The sequence below is a fragment of the Thermobia domestica genome, chromosome 3 (assembly GCF_964235325.1).
Source record: "Thermobia domestica chromosome 3, izTheDome1.hap1.1, whole genome shotgun sequence".
NCBI lineage: Eukaryota > Metazoa > Arthropoda > Insecta > Zygentoma > Lepismatidae > Thermobia > Thermobia domestica.
Genome location: NC_137456.1, coordinates 346897652 through 346917590, shown reverse-complemented (window position 1 = coordinate 346917590; position 19939 = coordinate 346897652). Strand labels below are relative to the sequence as shown.

The window sequence follows — 19939 nt, the reverse complement described above, 5'->3', positions numbered from 1 at the left end:
TGTTCGTAGAATCATTTCATCAATTTATAGTTTTATATTGTCATGAATACTAAAACAATGATTCGGATCGAAGATTATCACTCATTATAGCTTTGGAACTTCTTCTATAAATTGAAAGACAAATTCTGACCAAAGCATATTATTAACTAATAAATAGTAGCGTTACGTTTCGCCAAATTAACTTTGCCTTTATCAGACACATTTGCCGAAACGTAACGCTACTATTTATTAGTTAATAATATGCTTTGGTCAGAATTTGTCTTTCAATTTATACAAGAAGTTCCAAAGCTAGAATGAGTGGTATTCAGATAGAAGTACCTCCAAGTCTGAATAGGAGGATAAGCGGATGGAAGGACAGATGATGTGTCTACTGAAGGCAAAGTTAATATGCCGAAACGTAACGCTATTATTTATTAGTTAATAATATGCTTTGGTCAGAATTTGTCTTTCAATTTATACAAGAAGTTCCAAAGCTAGAATGAGTGGTATTCAGATAGAAGTACCTCCAAGTCTGAATAGAAGGATAAGCGGTTGGAAGGACAGATGATGTGTCTAATGAAGGCAAAGTTAATATGCCGAAACGTAACGCTATTATTTATTAGTTAATAATATGCTTTGGTCAGAATTTGTCTTTCAATTTATACAAGAAGTTCCAAAGCTAGAATGAGTGGTATTCAGATAGAAGTACCTGCAAGTCTGAATAGGAGAATAAGCGGATGGAAGGACAGATGATGTGTCTAATGAAGGCAAAGTTAATATGCCGAAACGTAACGCTATTATTTATTAGTTAATAATATGCTTTGGTCAGAATTTGTCTTTCAATTTATACAAGAAGTTCCAAAGCTAGAATGAGTGGTATTCAGATAGAAGTACCTCCAAGTCTGAATAGGAGGATAAGCGGATGGAAGGACAGATGATGTGTCTACTGAAGGCATAGTTAATATGCCGAAACGCAACGCTATTATTTATTAGTTAATAATATGCTTCGGTCAGAATTTGTCTTTCAATTTATACAAGAAGTTCCAAAGCTAGAATGAGTGGTATTCAGATAGAAGTACCTCCAAGTCTGAATAGAAGGATAAGCGGTTGGAAGGACAGATGATGTGTCTAATGAAGGCAAAGTTAATATGCCGAAACGTAACGCTATTATTTATTAGTTAATAATATGCTTTGGTCAGAATTTGTCTTTCAATTTATACAAGAAGTTCCAAAGCTAGAATGAGTGGTATTCAGATAGAAGTACCTCCAAGTCTGAATAGGAGAATAAGCGGATGGAAGGACAGATGATGTGTCTAATGAAGGCAAAGTTAATATGCCGAAACGTAACGCTATTATTTATTAGTTAATAATATGCTTTGGTCAGAATTTGTCTTTCAGTTTATACAAGAAGTTCCAAAGCTAGAATGAGTGGTATTCAGATAGAAGTACCTCCAAGTCTGAATAGGAGGATAAGCGGATGGAAGGACAGATGATGTGTCTACTGAAGGCATAGTTAATATGCCGAAACGTAACGCTATTATTTATTAGTTAATAATATGCTTTGGTCAGAATTTGTCTTTCAATTTATACAAGAAGTTCCAAAGCTAGAATGAGTGGTATTCAGATAGAAGTACCTCCAAGTCTGAATAGGAGAATAAGCGGATGGAAGGACAGATGATGTGTCTAATGAAGGCAAAGTTAATATGCCGAAACGTAACGCTATTATTTATTAGTTAATAATATGCTTTGGTCAGAATTTGTCTTTCAGTTTATACAAGAAGTTCCAAAGCTAGAATGAGTGGTATTCAGATAGAAGTACCTCCAAGTCTGAATAGGAGGATAAGCGGATGGAAGGACAGATGATGTGTCTACTGAAGGCATAGTTAATATGCCGAAACGCAACGCTATTATTTATTAGTTAATAATATGCTTCGGTCAGAATTTGTCTTTCAATTTATACAAGAAGTTCCAAAGCTAGAATGAGTGGTATTCAGATAGAAGTACCTCCAAGTCTGAATAGGAGGATAAGCGGATGGAAGGACAGATGATGTGTCTACTGAAGGCATAGTTAATATGCCGAAACGCAACGCTATTATTTATTAGTTAATAATATGCTTCGGTCAGAATTTGTCTTTCAATTTATACAAGAAGTTCCAAAGCTAGAATGAGTGGTATTCAGATAGAAGTACCTCCAAGTCTGAATAGAAGGATAAGCGGTTGGAAGGACAGATGATGTGTCTAATGAAGGCAAAGTTAATATGCCGAAACGTAACGCTATTATTTATTAGTTAATAATATGCTTTGGTCAGAATTTGTCTTTCAATTTATACAAGAAGTTCCAAAGCTAGAATGAGTGGTATTCAGATAGAAGTACCTCCAAGTCTGAATAGGAGAATAAGCGGATGGAAGGACAGATGATGTGTCTAATGAAGGCAAAGTTAATATGCCGAAACGTAACGCTATTATTTATTAGTTAATAATATGCTTTGGTCAGAATTTGTCTTTCAGTTTATACAAGAAGTTCCAAAGCTAGAATGAGTGGTATTCAGATAGAAGTACCTCCAAGTCTGAATAGGAGGATAAGCGGATGGAAGGACAGATGATGTGTCTACTGAAGGCATAGTTAATATGCCGAAACGTAACGCTATTATTTATTAGTTAATAATATGCTTTGGTCAGAATTTGTCTTTCAATTTATACAAGAAGTTCCAAAGCTAGAATGAGTGGTATTCAGATAGAAGTACCTCCAAGTCTGAATAGGAGAATAAGCGGATGGAAGGACAGATGATGTGTCTAATGAAGGCAAAGTTAATATGCCGAAACGTAACGCTATTATTTATTAGTTAATAATATGCTTTGGTCAGAATTTGTCTTTCAGTTTATACAAGAAGTTCCAAAGCTAGAATGAGTGGTATTCAGATAGAAGTACCTCCAAGTCTGAATAGGAGGATAAGCGGATGGAAGGACAGATGATGTGTCTACTGAAGGCATAGTTAATATGCCGAAACGTAACGCTATTATTTATTAGTTAATAATATGCTTTGGTCAGAATTTGTCTTTCAATTTATACAAGAAGTTCCAAAGCTAGAATGAGTGGTATTCAGATAGAAGTACCTCCAAGTCTGAATAGAAGGATAAGCGGTTGGAAGGACAGATGATGTGTCTAATGAAGGCAAAGTTAATATGCCGAAACGTAACGCTATTATTTATTAGTTAATAATATGCTTTGGTCAGAATTTGTCTTTCAATTTATACAAGAAGTTCCAAAGCTAGAATGAGTGGTATTCAGATAGAAGTACCTCCAAGTCTGAATAGGAGGATAAGCGGATGGAAGGACAGATGATGTGTCTAATGAAGGCAAAGTTAATATGCCGAAACGTAACGCTATTATTTATTAGTTAATAATATGCTTTGGTCAGAATTTGTCTTTCAATTTATACAAGAAGTTCCAAAGCTAGAATGAGTGGTATTCAGATAGAAGTACCTCCAAGTCTGAATAGAAGGATAAGCGGTTGGAAGGACAGATGATGTGTCTAATGAAGGCAAAGTTAATATGCCGAAACGTAACGCTATTATTTATTAGTTAATAATATGCTTTGGTCAGAATTTGTCTTTCAATTTATACAAGAAGTTCCAAAGCTAGAATGAGTGGTATTCAGATAGAAGTACCTCCAAGTCTGAATAGAAGGATAAGCGGTTGGAAGGACAGATGATGTGTCTAATGAAGGCAAAGTTAATATGCCGAAACGTAACGCTATTATTTATTAGTTAATAATATGCTTTGGTCAGAATTTGTCTTTCAGTTTATACAAGAAGTTCCAAAGCTAGAATGAGTGGTATTCAGATAGAAGTACCTCCAAGTCTGAATAGGAGGATAAGCGGATGGAAGGACAGATGATGTGTCTACTGAAGGCATAGTTAATATGCCGAAACGTAACGCTATTATTTATTAGTTAATAATATGCTTTGGTCAGAATTTGTCTTTCAATTTATACAAGAAGTTCCAAAGCTAGAATGAGTGGTATTCAGATAGAAGTACCTCCAAGTCTGAATAGAAGGATAAGCGGTTGGAAGGACAGATGATGTGTCTAATGAAGGCAAAGTTAATATGCCGAAACGTAACGCTATTATTTATTAGTTAATAATATGCTTTGGTCAGAATTTGTCTTTCAGTTTATACAAGAAGTTCCAAAGCTAGAATGAGTGGTATTCAGATAGAAGTACCTCCAAGTCTGAATAGGAGGATAAGCGGATGGAAGGACAGATGATGTGTCTACTGAAGGCATAGTTAATATGCCGAAACGTAACGCTATTATTTATTAGTTAATAATATGCTTTGGTCAGAATTTGTCTTTCAATTTATACAAGAAGTTCCAAAGCTAGAATGAGTGGTATTCAGATAGAAGTACCTCCAAGTCTGAATAGAAGGATAAGCGGTTGGAAGGACAGATGATGTGTCTAATGAAGGCAAAGTTAATATGCCGAAACGTAACGCTATTATTTATTAGTTAATAATATGCTTTGGTCAGAATTTGTCTTTCAATTTATACAAGAAGTTCCAAAGCTAGAATGAGTGGTATTCAGATAGAAGTACCTCCAAGTCTGAATAGGAGAATAAGCGGATGGAAGGACAGATGATGTGTCTAATGAAGGCAAAGTTAATATGCCGAAACGTAACGCTATTATTTATTAGTTAATAATATGCTTTGGTCAGAATTTGTCTTTCAGTTTATACAAGAAGTTCCAAAGCTAGAATGAGTGGTATTCAGATAGAAGTACCTCCAAGTCTGAATAGGAGGATAAGCGGATGGAAGGACAGATGATGTGTCTACTGAAGGCATAGTTAATATGCCGAAACGTAACGCTATTATTTATTAGTTAATAATATGCTTTGGTCAGAATTTGTCTTTCAATTTATACAAGAAGTTCCAAAGCTAGAATGAGTGGTATTCAGATAGAAGTACCTCCAAGTCTGAATAGAAGGATAAGCGGTTGGAAGGACAGATGATGTGTCTAATGAAGGCAAAGTTAATATGCCGAAACGTAACGCTATTATTTATTAGTTAATAATATGCTTTGGTCAGAATTTGTCTTTCAATTTATACAAGAAGTTCCAAAGCTAGAATGAGTGGTATTCAGATAGAAGTACCTCCAAGTCTGAATAGGAGAATAAGCGGATGGAAGGACAGATGATGTGTCTAATGAAGGCAAAGTTAATATGCCGAAACGTAACGCTATTATTTATTAGTTAATAATATGCTTTGGTCAGAATTTGTCTTTCAGTTTATACAAGAAGTTCCAAAGCTAGAATGAGTGGTATTCAGATAGAAGTACCTCCAAGTCTGAATAGGAGGATAAGCGGATGGAAGGACAGATGATGTGTCTACTGAAGGCATAGTTAATATGCCGAAACGCAACGCTATTATTTATTAGTTAATAATATGCTTCGGTCAGAATTTGTCTTTCAATTTATACAAGAAGTTCCAAAGCTAGAATGAGTGGTATTCAGATAGAAGTACCTCCAAGTCTGAATAGAAGGATAAGCGGTTGGAAGGACAGATGATGTGTCTAATGAAGGCAAAGTTAATATGCCGAAACGTAACGCTATTATTTATTAGTTAATAATATGCTTTGGTCAGAATTTGTCTTTCAATTTATACAAGAAGTTCCAAAGCTAGAATGAGTGGTATTCAGATAGAAGTACCTCCAAGTCTGAATAGGAGGATAAGCGGATGGAAGGACAGATGATGTGTCTAATGAAGGCAAAGTTAATATGCCGAAACGTAACGCTATTATTTATTAGTTAATAATATGCTTTGGTCAGAATTTGTCTTTCAATTTATACAAGAAGTTCCAAAGCTAGAATGAGTGGTATTCAGATAGAAGTACCTCCAAGTCTGAATAGGAGGATAAGCGGATGGAAGGACAGATGATGTGTCTACTGAAGGCAAAGTTAATATGCCGAAACGTAACGCTATTATTTATTAGTTAATAATATGCTTTGGTCAGAATTTGTCTTTCAATTTATACAAGAAGTTCCAAAGCTAGAATGAGTGGTATTCAGATAGAAGTACCTCCAAGTCTGAATAGGAGGATAAGCGGATGGAAGGACAGATGATGTGTCTACTGAAGGCAAAGTTAATATGCCGAAACGTAACGCTATTATTTATTAGTTAATAATATGCTTTGGTCAGAATTTGTCTTTCAATTTATACAAGAAGTTCCAAAGCTAGAATGAGTGGTATTCAGATAGAAGTACCTCCAAGTCTGAATAGGAGGATAAGCGGATGGAAGGACAGATGATGTGTCTACTGAAGGCAAAGTTAATATGCCGAAACGTAACGCTATTATTTATTAGTTAATAATATGCTTTGGTCAGAATTTGTCTTTCAATTTATACAAGAAGTTCCAAAGCTAGAATGAGTGGTATTCAGATAGAAGTACCTCCAAGTCTGAATAGAAGGATAAGCGGTTGGAAGGACAGATGATGTGTCTAATGAAGGCAAAGTTAATATGCCGAAACGTAACGCTATTATTTATTAGTTAATAATATGCTTTGGTCAGAATTTGTCTTTCAATTTATACAAGAAGTTCCAAAGCTAGAATGAGTGGTATTCAGATAGAAGTACCTCCAAGTCTGAATAGGAGGATAAGCGGATGGAAGGACAGATGATGTGTCTACTGAAGGCAAAGTTAATATGCCGAAACGTAACGCTATTATTTATTAGTTAATAATATGCTTTGGTCAGAATTTGTCTTTCAATTTACAGATCTAAGATGTTGCGCACGATGTACTTAATGATTGACATCTAAGATCTAAAACAATGATTGAGATCTAAGATATACCTAATATTGGGCAAGAGTCGTGAAATTTCTCGTCTCGAAAACGCGACAAGAATTGTCACATTTCTAGTCTTTTGTCCAATTTCTTGGACACCACCACAAAGAACGTAATCAAGTGACGGAAGTGAGATCCAACTGCTACAGAACAGAATGTGCTTTTTCGCTGCAAAGTATGAACTGTAGCACAACACAAAATGTATCTTTGTTCTAAATAGCACACTCATGAAAAAAAAAAAAAAAAAAAAAAAAAAAAAAAAAAAAAAAAAAAAAAAACTCTGTAAGACTCCAATGGTGGCTGACTGGTTTATACCACTTAATGTGTTAAGACATATATGATGGAAATCATTTTCTATTATCGAAATATCAATTATAAAAAAAAGACAGAATGCTGCTCGTAACCGTCTGGTTTGGAATGTTCATATGCTGCAGTTACACTCTTACAATTAAATGAATTAGTGACCATTTTAAGCAGAAAAGATTCCGTTTCAATTTTCGACTGATCTAAACCTTCGTTTTAGGCAACCTGCTTTGCTTTTCAATGAAGAGCGACTGTTTAATACTTTTTTTTTTTTTTTTTTTTTAAATGGACGTCGACCCAAGCAGCTGAGACGGATTAAATCTTTCTTCGATTTACAAGTTCGATGTTAGCTTTCGTTGTTTGAAATCAGTTGTGGTCATCAGTGAAGCAGGGTTATCTAACACACAGGGGTTAACGTCAAAAAGGTAAAACAAAATTTCACATCATTTTTACTATTGTTGAACACAGATAGAAAGAAAAACAAGTGCCTATAACTTGTGATAAACTCACACAAGCAGAGCTCGGAAAGTTTTCTTCTGACCTAGATCTCAAAGCGTAAACTACAGCCACTTCTTAAGGCTAGAAATGCAAAACAAGAAAAAACTACATGCCATAAATTTAGAATTATAGATATATTGTAACGAATTAAGAAGCAAACGAAAAATTATATCGATTTTAGTAACTAACTCCATGGTCGATGGAACCCGAAGGTTCAATGCCACATTCACAAAAGCTCTCCACCGATTTCTATTCTTAGCCAACTGGATCCAGTTTCTATTTTGTATTACTATTTCTGAGAGATCCATCTTAATATTGGCCTCCCATCTGCGCCTAGCTCTTATCAATGTTCATTTAATGATTGGTCTTCCAGTTAAGACTTTGAAAGCGTTTCTACTTTTTTCCATCCTGGCTACATGGCCTGCCTACCAGTCTCCCCTAAATTTGATGACCCTAACATATTTGGTAAACCGTATAAATTGCGTAGTTTCTCATTATGAAGTTTCCGCCATTCCCCATTCCCGTTCCTCTTGAGTTCGAATATTCGTCTCAGAATCTTGTTCTCAAATACTTTCAATCTACGTTTTTCCCTCAGAGCTAGCGACCATGTTTCGCAACCACCTAGAACAACAGGCATGATTATTGTTTTATGTATTTTAATTATCGATTTTAGAAACAATGAAATTTTGAGTGTTTTAAGTATATTAATTAAATGGGAAATTTAAATCTGAACTTACTAAATATATCTTGATGATTTTCGAAGGTTATTCTAGCCATCAATACAAGTTGACGAAATTACTTTTATTACACGTTATTATTAAATATTCTGCCTTTTGACAAGTCCTGGTACTAACGAGTTATTTATTTATTTTTTTTTTAATTTTAAATTTTAGGTCTGAGCCTGGAAATTTCCTTTACGTTTCTCGATGTCCACTTTCCGTTTTAACTCCTGATATTTTCTTAATTTTTTAAAGTATCATTCAGCTGTGTTCTTGTTTCTACTTCTCGCTCTCTTTCTATGGCGATATGAAGAAAATTTCTTCGCAAGGTGTGTCCAATCCAATTGGCTTTCCTACGAAGGATTCTAGCTAAAAGCGTCCTCTTCTCTCCTATCCGTTTTAAAAACATCTCCGTTTCTTTCTCTCTCTGTCTCTTTTATCTTCTCCATTTTCATCCAACACAACATTTCGAAGCTCTGTAAATATTTCTACTCTAACTTCCTTAATGTGCAAGTCTCTGAACCATACAGTTCAGTACTCTCTCTCTCTCTCCTGACCAACTTATTCCTTAGTTCAATATTAAGCCTGGTAATTAAGGCTTATCTTTGCTTCTTTAATGCTTCTTTGGCTATGGACATTCTTGGCCTGATCTCTTTTCTCGTCAAAGTACTTCCCAGCTACTTCAAATTCTCGATCTCTTCAAGTTCTTTTTTCCTATACCATATAAATTCGATTGTTACGATTTGAAATTGTTACAAAGTTACTAGCGGAACCTGCACTCTGTACACAGCGCATCATTCGCATATGAGCATCAATCTCCTTGTCATTCTTCACGACATCTGTACATGTCTCTTTACAGACACAAGTGAAAGCCTTCTTGATAAAAATCGCAAGGGGTATCATAAAGGGGGGATATTTTCGATTATTTCTTTTTTCAATATCTTGCACTGTTTGCAAAATTTGAACCTACTTCCGGCTGGAGTTTCTAGTTCATGTATGATTAGCGTTTTTCCTTCTTCAATACAGTATGTAATAAGCAAATACATTACATATACAGTTAATTGTAATGTCAATGATATATGGTGTTCACTGCGCAAAACACTGCAAATAATAAAGATTCATCTTAGACTGGAGGAATTCGTTTTTCATTATTTGGCCATGAAACAAACGCCTGAGAGATATACAACCCCTGTATACAACCATGTGGTGTTGGAATGTATAACTCGTATGATATGGTGCTTTTTTAAAAAATTCGAAACTTTCAGTGTGCCACCAAAAATGTAATAAAGAAAAAACGCACATATTTTCTTAAATATTCAATTAGAACTGGGCAATCTACAAAAGAATTGGAATCGGCCAGCGAAAACATGTTTCTAGCACTTGTGGTTTTCGAGATCTCATTGTCGAAAAGATTGGAAACAAACAAACATATAAACCTAGCAGTTTAATATATAGATTATATTGTCTCATATAATTTTGTAATGTAAAATTAAGACGATAACAGGAGACACATACGTTGCAACAATTTACAGTGTATATATATTAAGAAACTTAGAAAGAACGAACTTTTTGGACGCAACACACACACAAGTTCATTACAGCCAGTCGACTAGTTGGAGATTAAAAAAAAAAAAACCTCATTTCACTGCAACGTTTTCGTTTAACAGAGCATGAAACCTCCTAAAGAGAAATTTATATGTCCTATGTGTGAGAGAAAGAGAGGGAAGAAAATCTCCATATGTAATATTTAAACAGAAAAATGCGATGGAAATGCTTGGAACGAGACAGGAATTGTTTGTAAAGCTTACTTTGCATAGACAAGAAAAAAAAACTTTTTCCTCTCCTTTATCTGTTTTTCTTTTCTTTTTTCTTTGTTTTTAATGAATATGTAAGAAATTAACATGTCACTTTCAACTCTTATCATATAACTCACTCTCCCTTTCAAAGACCGTTAGCCACTTGGATTTATCAACTGTAAACATAACAGCACTTATGAAACACTTCATGCTTAAAAATAAAATGAAATCTTGAGCTTAAGGTTTCGCTTTACCACATATAGAAGCGATAGTCAACTAGTTTTTTCCTTTACAGTATTTTTAACCAGTAGAATCCGTTCTCCGCACGGAGAGGATACGTTTCATTTTGGACATCAAGTACTAATAGGGGCTAAATTTGGATGTAAACGGCATTGAAAGTGTCACTGTACAAGTCAGCGACCCAGAAAACATTAAATTCGACACTAATATCGGTCATTTACGATCATTTTTAAATATCTTCCCCTCCTCTAAGTTGTACCGTGAAAGAGTGTTGTATGAACATATATTTACTGTTATTTTTTTTTCTTTTTCTTTTTCTTATTTTGTTTATCACCTTCGATGCACCTCCCCTCTTAGCAGTACTTACCTGGAATGTCACTGTACATAGTGTATATAAAGGTTCGGGGTTCGATTATAAGTTAGTGTATTTTATAGTTGTTATATTATTTTTGAAGTCAATGTTAATATTGTATAAAAGACGAATCTTTATTCTTTAAGCTATTGATAATGTGCCAGCCAAGAACAGGATGTAGGGTCACTGAAGGGTCACACATATGTGATGATAGTGTATGTACTTTCAAAATACTCTCTTTTGTAATGGTTTCTTTTCAAGGAAGTATGATAATGTACGCGCGTGTACATCACGCAGTGAGAGTATGGATTACTAAGTCCAGTTTCAAAGTCTGTATGATAGGTCTCCACGTGCGTCCACGTGTCGACCTAAACTCATGTGATGATTCGATCTTTGTGCTTACGATAGTTTTATATACTAGTTGCTATACAAGGCTTGGCACATTCCAGGAAGACATCTTCGCGTTATTAGTATATTCTTTGCGGTCTGTATCTTAGGGACTTGTATTTAAATAGTAAATAGTATCTTAATACTTTATATATATATCTTTACATGTAACTAGAATCTTGGAACAATATATATATACATCTTCGAATTCATATATTTTTGTATTTCGTCGTATCTAGTGTTTCCAATCTCTATCTAAAGTGGAACTTTAATAATTTTACTGAAAGAACAGTTAGTGAGATTTTGTAGTTGTTTGTTGTGGAACTTGTAACTTTCATTTTTCTTATTAACTTCAATAAACTTCTCACGCCTACCAAAAAGAGATCCTATTTTATTTGAAGAAAAGAAAGAACCTGCGCGAGACGCAAACGTCAATCATACAACAGGAAAATAAAGTGGTGGCAGCTAGGCAGGATCTCAACCGAAGTACTCGAAGTTCGATTCCAGTGCACGTTCCACAGTTACCAAGTTGAACATTCATCATTGTAGTCAGAGTTCGTTCTTCGACACGAAGCTGATACGTTTTAAAATATCGTTACGTCCAGATACAGACCGCACTTCGTCGACAACACCTTTTTTACTGTGAGTGCAAGAAGCTTGCCTGTACAAGGTGTAGCGGATACCTCGGCGTATACACCGTTCCAGTGTTCCAGTTTTATTGCATCCAGTTCCAGAGATCCAGTAAGCAGTACCATTCTCAAGTGTGGCTGGTCCCAATTGAGCAACATTCCAAGCCGAGATCTTGTGGAAATCCAGAGGCCTCATCTTTAAACCAACATCAGGAAAGTACCAGGATCGACGCCAGCAGCACCCCCCATCACAGGAAATTCAAGGTTGGTTACAATTTTCATTGCTTGTTTGAACTTCCAAAATTTTCAAGTGTTACGCCTGGAGATAGAAAAGATTTGTTCTTTGGTTACCGCGGTTGTTGTTTACTTGTGAAGTGAATAACGTAAAATCAAGACAAGAACAGTCTAGGATAGAAGGCTTTAGTATTCACCGTTCCTCTAGGGAAGGATTAAAATATATTTCATTCGTTTAATCTTGGGAATACTTGGCAAAACAGAAGGTGTAAGAAAGGTATTGTCGCTAACAAAATTTTTGTAAATTTAAATTGTATAGTTTAACGTAAGTACTAATTGCCAATGGCTACCACTGGTAGTGCTGATTCTTCTGATACAGAAGTAGAGTATTGTAGTGTGTCAGAAGCACTAAAGTTAATTTCGGTACCATTTTCGGGAAAAAGAGAAGCATTAGAAGAATTTCTGTCTAATGTAGATGCTGCTTTTGAATTGGTTGACCCAGCTAAGCATAGTACCCTTTTGAAATTTGTTAAAGCAAAAATAACTGGGGATGCTAGATCTAAATTGTTAGTTAGAAAAACCACTACTACGTGGGAAGCTGTTAAACAAATATTAATAGAAAATTATTCCATTAGACGAACTATTGATTTTTATGCATGCCAGCTTTTTAGTGCTAGACAAACCAAAGCTGATTCAATTGCTTCATGGGCAAGTAAAGTAGACACTCTTCAGAGTCAATTACGCGAAGCCGTTGCTCGTGTTATAGATGCATCTAAATTGCCAGGAGCTATAGCACTTGTTGAAATTTTAGCTAAAGCAAGTTTTATTCAGGGGCTAACAAATGACAGAATTCAGATGATTGTAAGATCCAAAAGCGATGATGATACATCCTTAGGATATATTATCGAACTCGCTCTAGAAGAAGAAACACAGATCACTTCCCACACTTCTCTCCCCTTTCCAAATGTAAATAGTAAGAAAGCTCAAAAGAAAGAATTAGTATGTTACCTATGCCATAAGCCTGGTCACACCAAAGCTCAATGCAAATTACAGAAAAGAAAGGAAAGAGGAAATTCTTCTAATCAGTTTATGAAAACGGTACATTTTTGTGAAATTTGTCCTGAGATCGCCGCGAGAGGCACAGGATGTAATAATGGTAATTCTCCTGAGATCGCCGCGAGAGGCACAGGAGGGGTTAATTGTAATTTTTCCGAGAGCGCCGCGCGAGGCACGGAAGGTTATAGCAATTGTTTGCATGTTGCTAGTAAGGTAAATACTAGTGGAAATACTAGTAGAGTAAATACTAGTGGAAATGAGAGAATTTGTGATAAAGAACAAAGTTCTCTGCATTTTAATGATGTGAAAGCCTGCAGTAGTCAGTTGTGCTCAAGTTGTAATGGTCAGGGAAACCGCAAATGGATGTAAATGAGCAACCTGTTTGCATTTCAGATAACACGAAGGGTTGCATAGTAACAAATCAAGAAGAAGGTACTATTACGGCATTCATTAAAGAATTGCATGCTGATGCAACTTTTCTCTTAGATACAGGCAGTGATTTAAGTCTTTGGCAAATCCATGCACTTCCATGCAGTTTTAGAAAGAATATTGATACAACACAAACTGTGACATTGAAAGGATTAAACAATGTTAAAACTAGGTCACTAGGTACTATTTATCTAACGTTAGTGATAAAAGGAGTAGAATTCTCACATAAATTTCATGTTATTTCGGAAGGATGCTTATCAGAAGACAGACACATTCTTGGTCGTGATTTTTTGAAACAAAAAAATTGTTTGTTAGAATTCCATCCTCCCCCTCCTCCTCCCTTGTCAACACAAGCTTGCCAGAAACTTGACCTTAAGGGCAGCGATAAGCTTATACTACCGTTGACATATAGTATTCCAGCTCGATGCGAGAAGCTAGTTTTTGTTCCCACAAACAGCACAGGAATTGGAATTGTAGAAAAACGAGAGATTAAACCGGGTGTTTTTCTTTCTTCTTGTTTGACAGTAGCGAAAGAAAATAAATGCATAGCTAGTGTGTTAAATGTGAATTCTTCAGTAGAGAATATAACTTTAGATCCGATAGAGTTAGAGAAATTAGAAGAAAACCATGTTTTAAATATTCAATGTGAAAAAGACAGGGTTCCACAAAAGTCAAATTCAGAAAGTTTAACTGAACGTTTAAAATTACTTCATAAGCTTTTAAGGCTAGGTCATTTACCACCCAAAGAAAAAGAAAGTATACTTGAACTTTGTGATGAATTCAATGATGTTTTCTTTCTACCAGGAGACAAACTAACTGCTACAAATGTTCTTGAACATGAAATTATTATTGATCCCAAACATGTAGGCAAAATTGTTAACAAAAAGAATTACCGAGTGCCAGAATGTCATAAGGAAGAGTTAAATAGACAAATAGAAGAGTTGTTAAAACAAGACATTATAGAAGTTTCAACTTCTCCTTGGAACAGTTCTATTTTCCTTATTCCAAAGAAACTCGATGCATCAGGAAAACAGAAATATAGACTAATAGTCGATTATCGATCTGTCAATGATCTATGTGTCCATTCATCCTTTCCGTTACCTAACATAGACGACATTTTGAGTAATTTAGCCAATGCGCGTTACTTTTCCAGTTTAGATCTCCATAGCGGGTACCATCAATGCTATATTAGGGAAAAGGATAGACCTATAACTGCGTTCAGTACACCTGAAAATCATTATCAATTCAAGCGACTTGCTTTCGGTCTGGCGACAGCACCGGCCACTTTTCAAAGATTGATGAATACAGTGTTAGCAGGGCTGACAGGTACGAGTTGTTTCATCTACCTGGATGATTTAGTGGTCTTCTCTAGTTCTTTAGAAGAGCATAATAGTAGATTACGTGAGATTTTGCGAAGATTTCGCAAAAGCAATTTGCAGTTAAGTGTAGATAAGACTGAATTTTTGAAGCCAGAATTAACATACTTAGGACATGTCATTACACCTAACGGAGTAAAACCAGATCCAAGATTAGTGGAGAAAGTTCAGAACTTTCCTGTTCCTCAGAATAAGAAACAAATTAAGGGATTTCTAGGACTTACTGGATATTATAGGAAATTTCTAAAAGACTACAGTAAAATTGCTTTACCCTTAACGTCCTTATTAAAAGAAGACGTCCAGTTTTCTTGGGGAATCAAACAACAAGTTGCATTTGATTCTCTTAAAGAGAAATTGACAACTCCTCCGATTTTGCAGTATCCTGATTTTAAAAAGCCTTTTATAATCACATCGGATGCTTCGGCATTTGCCTGCGGAGCTATTCTCTCACAGGGTGAAATAAACAAAGATCTTCCAATTGCGTATGCTAGTAGAGTTTTCAATAAAGCAGAGAGATCGTACTCAGCGACTGAACGGGAACTGGCGGCTCTAGTGTGGGCTAGCAAAGTTTTTAGACCATACATTTACGGAACAAAAGTAACTTTTGTCACAGATTGCAAGCCACTAACGTGGGTTTTTAGAGTACAAAATCCGACATCTAGACTTTTGAAATGGAGAATACTTTTAGAGGAATATCAATACGAAATTGTGTATAAGAAAGGAAGCTTAAATACAAATTCTGACGCCTTGTCACGAATGTATTCTTTAGATGTTATTGAAGAAGAAGATAGGGTATCAAATTGTGATTCACAACAGAAAGAAAAAGCTGAAGCTTTAGACTTAGAAACGAAAAACAAAATTTTAGAAGAGTTTCATACTCAAATTCTAGGTGGACATATAGGAATGAATAGGTGTTACGAAAAGATTAGGAAGTACCTTTCTTTAAATAATATTGACATTAAAGAATGGCCAAAACTGAAGGAAGATGTTGAAGATTACATAAAAGGGTGTGAAATATGTCAAAAGAATAGAAACACACAACAAAAGGTAAAAATGAAGATGGTAATAACTGACACGCCCAGTACAGTTTTTGAAAAGGTCTCGTTAGATTTAGTCGGGCCTCTCCCAGAAACTCTAGAACACAGAAACAAATATTTATTGACTGTACAAGATAACCTTTCAAAATTTGTTATTGCAATTCCCATCCCTTCTCAAGATGCTGATACAATCAGCAAAGCCTTTGTCGAGAATGTAGTGCTAAAATTTGGCATTCCACACAGTATATTGTCTGATTGCGGAAGTAATTTCTTAAGCGATGTCTTCACGCGTATTTGTAAATTGTTACAAATAGAAAAACTACATACAACCCCATACCATCCGGCATCGAATGGTAGTATAGAAAAATTCCATCAGTCTTTAAAATTTTTCTTGCGATGTTATGTGGCAGAAAATCAGAATAATTGGGACGAATTAGCAGCATATGCTACTTTCTGTTATAATACCACTCCTCATAGTTCCACTCAATACACTCCCTTCGAACTGTTATTCGGGAAACCTGTAAATGTACCAGGTGTATTACAAAGAAAACCTTCTGAAGTTGTATACAATTACGATGATTATGTAAAACAGTTGAAACACAAATTGCAGGAGATGCACGGATTAGCTAGAGCAAACCTCATTGACAAAAAGGAGAAAAGTAAAGAATATTATGATAGAAACGAAAACGAATGCATTTTTCAGAAAGGAGATAAAGTGTTATTATATGATGAGTCAGTCCGCCGCGGCAGATCAAAGAAACTTGACAGTCTGTGGCGCGGACCGTACGATATAATTCGAACAAAAGGTGTAAACTGTACCTTAAAGGTTGGCAAACAAGAGATGACTGTGCATGCCAATAGATTAAAGATGTATTATTAAGTAACTCAAATTCTTCATGTTATCTTGTAAAAAAAAAAAAAAGTAAGGAAAAGTAAAATAACGTTTCTATATTTACAGGGTCGTTCAAAATGATAGGACTTAAACCTATCCTACTGGTTTCTCTTATATGTAGTAGTCTAGAGCTTGGAGCACGCATAAAGAAATTTGAAAATACAGCAGGTATTTATTATGACTCTTTAGGAGAGGTTCAGTTATATAATACTTACTGGCAATTGGTCTCTTACGTTAACTTAACTAAGCTAGATATAAGCTTTCGTAAATTGGAAACTTACGTAGATAGGACACAGAACCTGTGTAGACACTCAGTGGTGAAATCAAATAAAACAAGTTGTGCTACAGTGTTCGTAAATCAAGTTTTGACTAAGGTATCTGATATCAAAGAGGTTAAGGAAATAATAAAAGAAGTAACAAAAATTTCTTCGCAAGAAAGTAGAAGAAAACGAGGGTTAATAGATGGTATTGGTCACCTTGCTAAATTTCTATTTGGCACCTTAGACGATGAAGATGCCAATTATTACACTCAAAAAATCAATAAATTAGAAAAAGAACAGTTAGATTTCTTGAAATTGAGTAAAGAGCAGATGACTATTGTTAAATCTACCCTACAAGGTATTAATAATACTCTTCACACAGTAGAGACTAACGAAAATATTTTGAGTCAAGGTTTAGAACATATAACTAAAGAGATATCAAAAAGAGAGAGACATTTAAACGAAGCATTTTTGGATTTAAATTTAAAATACACAATAAATGAACATATCGCAAAAGTTGAAAGGTATTTAAGAGATTTAAAGGATCAGTATGAAATTGTTTTGCAAGCAATTTTAAATGCACAGAAAGGTGTATTACAGCCTCACATAATCACTCCTTATCAAATAATCCAACATTGGAAGGCTAGTCAAAGTGACCTCCATAGTGCGTTATCTTTACCAATTGGGACAAGTACTAGGAATAGTTACTTGTTATTGAAAATAATAAACTTAGATGTGTTTATCAATAATGGAATATTAGCCTATGTAATTCGTCTCCCTTTGACAGATTCCATTCGTTATCTAGTATATAAGTTAACTCCCTTCCCCACTAAAATAAAGAATACGACAAATAAATTTGTTTTTATTCAACCTGAAAAACCTTACCTTTTAGTTGATTCAATTAAACAATATTACGCAAAAATGACTGAAATTGAGTTCAATAAATGTAAGATTCTTAAACAAGATTGGTTTTTGTGTAAACAAACGTTTCCTATCTTGTCTAGTCATATAAATCAAGAGTGTGAAATGAAATTATTACAATATGTTCATTATGTTCCCATGGATTGTAATAAACATGTGATACAAATTGATCATTGTATATTCGTAACCTTAAATAATAATGAGTGGATTTTTGCTGCTCCACAGGAAGAGAAAATGACAATATTATGTAATGGATTTGAACCTTATGATTTAATTCTAACAAATTCAGGTATTATTCATCTAGATAATAATTGTAAAGCTTATGGTTTGAAGGCGATCCTCCAAACACAAACATGGTATGAAACCAATGTTACAGGTAAAGACTTTACTCCGAAATTAAATCTTACTGATAATTGTTGTGAAATATTAAATTCTCATATATACTTGGAAGATATGCAAATTAATCTACCTATTCAACATGTAATTAATTCGGTTAGTGACTTAAAGGTAGCAAGCCATAAAATTCAGGAAGTAGAAAAGAAAATAGATGATGAACAATGGAAACTACTTCATTCCGAAAAGGTAACTCATCTCTCTTGGTTTTCATATCTTGGTACAGTTTTGTTAGTTCTCATATTAATATTTTGTTGTTGTTACCGATGTAAATGTTTTCGCTTTTTCAAAAGGTATTTTGATGATGATAGTTGTTGTAAACAAATATGCATTAAACCTTTTATTATTACCAAAATAAATCAAAAACAAGATACCACTGAGCCTGTAGTCATGTCAAGAATTGCTGAGCAGCTTACTGAGGTTACAGATGAGTTACAGGTAGCTGTTCCCCCTAAGAAAAGTCCTAATCTACGTAAGGAAAGGTAAAAAAAAAAAAATCTTTTTAATGTTTCATATCAGACTGTGAATTTTCAGTATCCAAATTCGCAACCAAATTCGCAATTTGATATGAAAATTCAAAAAAGGAGGGAGGTGTTGTATGAACATATATTTACTGTTATTTTTTTTTCTTTTTCTTTTTCTTATTTTGTTTATCACCTTCGATGCACCTCCCCTCTTAGCAGTACTTACCTGGAATGTCACTGTACATAGTGTATATAAAGGTTCGGGGTTCGATTATAAGTTAGTGTATTTTATAGTTGTTATATTATTTTTGAAGTCAATGTTAATATTGTATAAAAGACGAATCTTTATTCTTTAAGCTATTGATAATGTGCCAGCCAAGAACAGGATGTAGGGTCACTGAAGGGTCACACATATGTGATGATAGTGTATGTACTTTCAAAATACTCTCTTTTGTAATGGTTTCTTTTCAAGGAAGTATGATAATGTACGCGCGTGTACATCACGCAGTGAGAGTATGGATTACTAAGTCCAGTTTCAAAGTCTGTATGATAGGTCTCCACGTGCGTCCACGTGTCGACCTAAACTCATGTGATGATTCGATCTTTGTGCTTACGATAGTTTTATATACTAGTTGCTATACAAGGCTTGGCACATTCCAGGAAGACATCTTCGCGTTATTAGTATATTCTTTGCGGTCTGTATCTTAGGGACTTGTATTTAAATAGTAAATAGTATCTTAATACTTTATATATATATCTTTACATGTAACTAGAATCTTGGAACAATATATATACATCTTCGAATTCATATATTTTTGTATTTCGTCGTATCTAGTGTTTCCAATCTCTATCTAAAGTGGAACTTTAATAATTTTACTGAAAGAACAGTTAGTGAGATTTTGTAGTTGTTTGTTGTGGAACTTGTAACTTTCATTTTTCTTATTAACTTCAATAAACTTCTCACGCCTACCAAAAAGAGATCCTATTTTATTTGAAGAAAAGAAAGAACCTGCGCGAGACGCAAACGTCAATCATACAACAAGAGGAATAAAAAAAAAAAAAAATCCCAGGTCCGAACCTCATCTATGTGGCAAATTTGATCGAGTTCGGTCTCGTGGTTCAAGAGTTAAGTAACA

General features: G+C 34.7%; 2 protein-coding genes across 9 annotated transcripts in view; one reads left to right on the top strand and one right to left on the bottom strand.

Annotated features, from left to right (window-relative positions):
* LOC145681280 (serine/threonine-protein kinase DCLK1-like) overlaps nucleotides 1-19939 on the bottom strand; it is a 360318-nt gene that overhangs the window by 135914 nt on the left and 204465 nt on the right. The gene's annotated exons all lie outside the window — the stretch shown is intronic.
* Nucleotides 10640-19860, top strand: LOC145681281 (uncharacterized). Its single transcript, XM_081752905.1, has 2 exons — nucleotides 10640-12005; nucleotides 16832-19860. The coding sequence occupies exon 2, from the start codon at nucleotides 16843-16845 to the stop codon at nucleotides 18823-18825; it is 1983 nt and encodes a 660-aa protein (XP_081609031.1). The 5' UTR covers nucleotides 10640-12005; nucleotides 16832-16842; the 3' UTR covers nucleotides 18826-19860.

What these genes read in the sequence shown, in the direction of transcription:
- LOC145681281 (XM_081752905.1), top strand. Translation starts at nt 16,843, where the DNA reads ATGATAGGACTTAAACCTATCCTACTGGTTTCTCTTATATGTAGTAGT.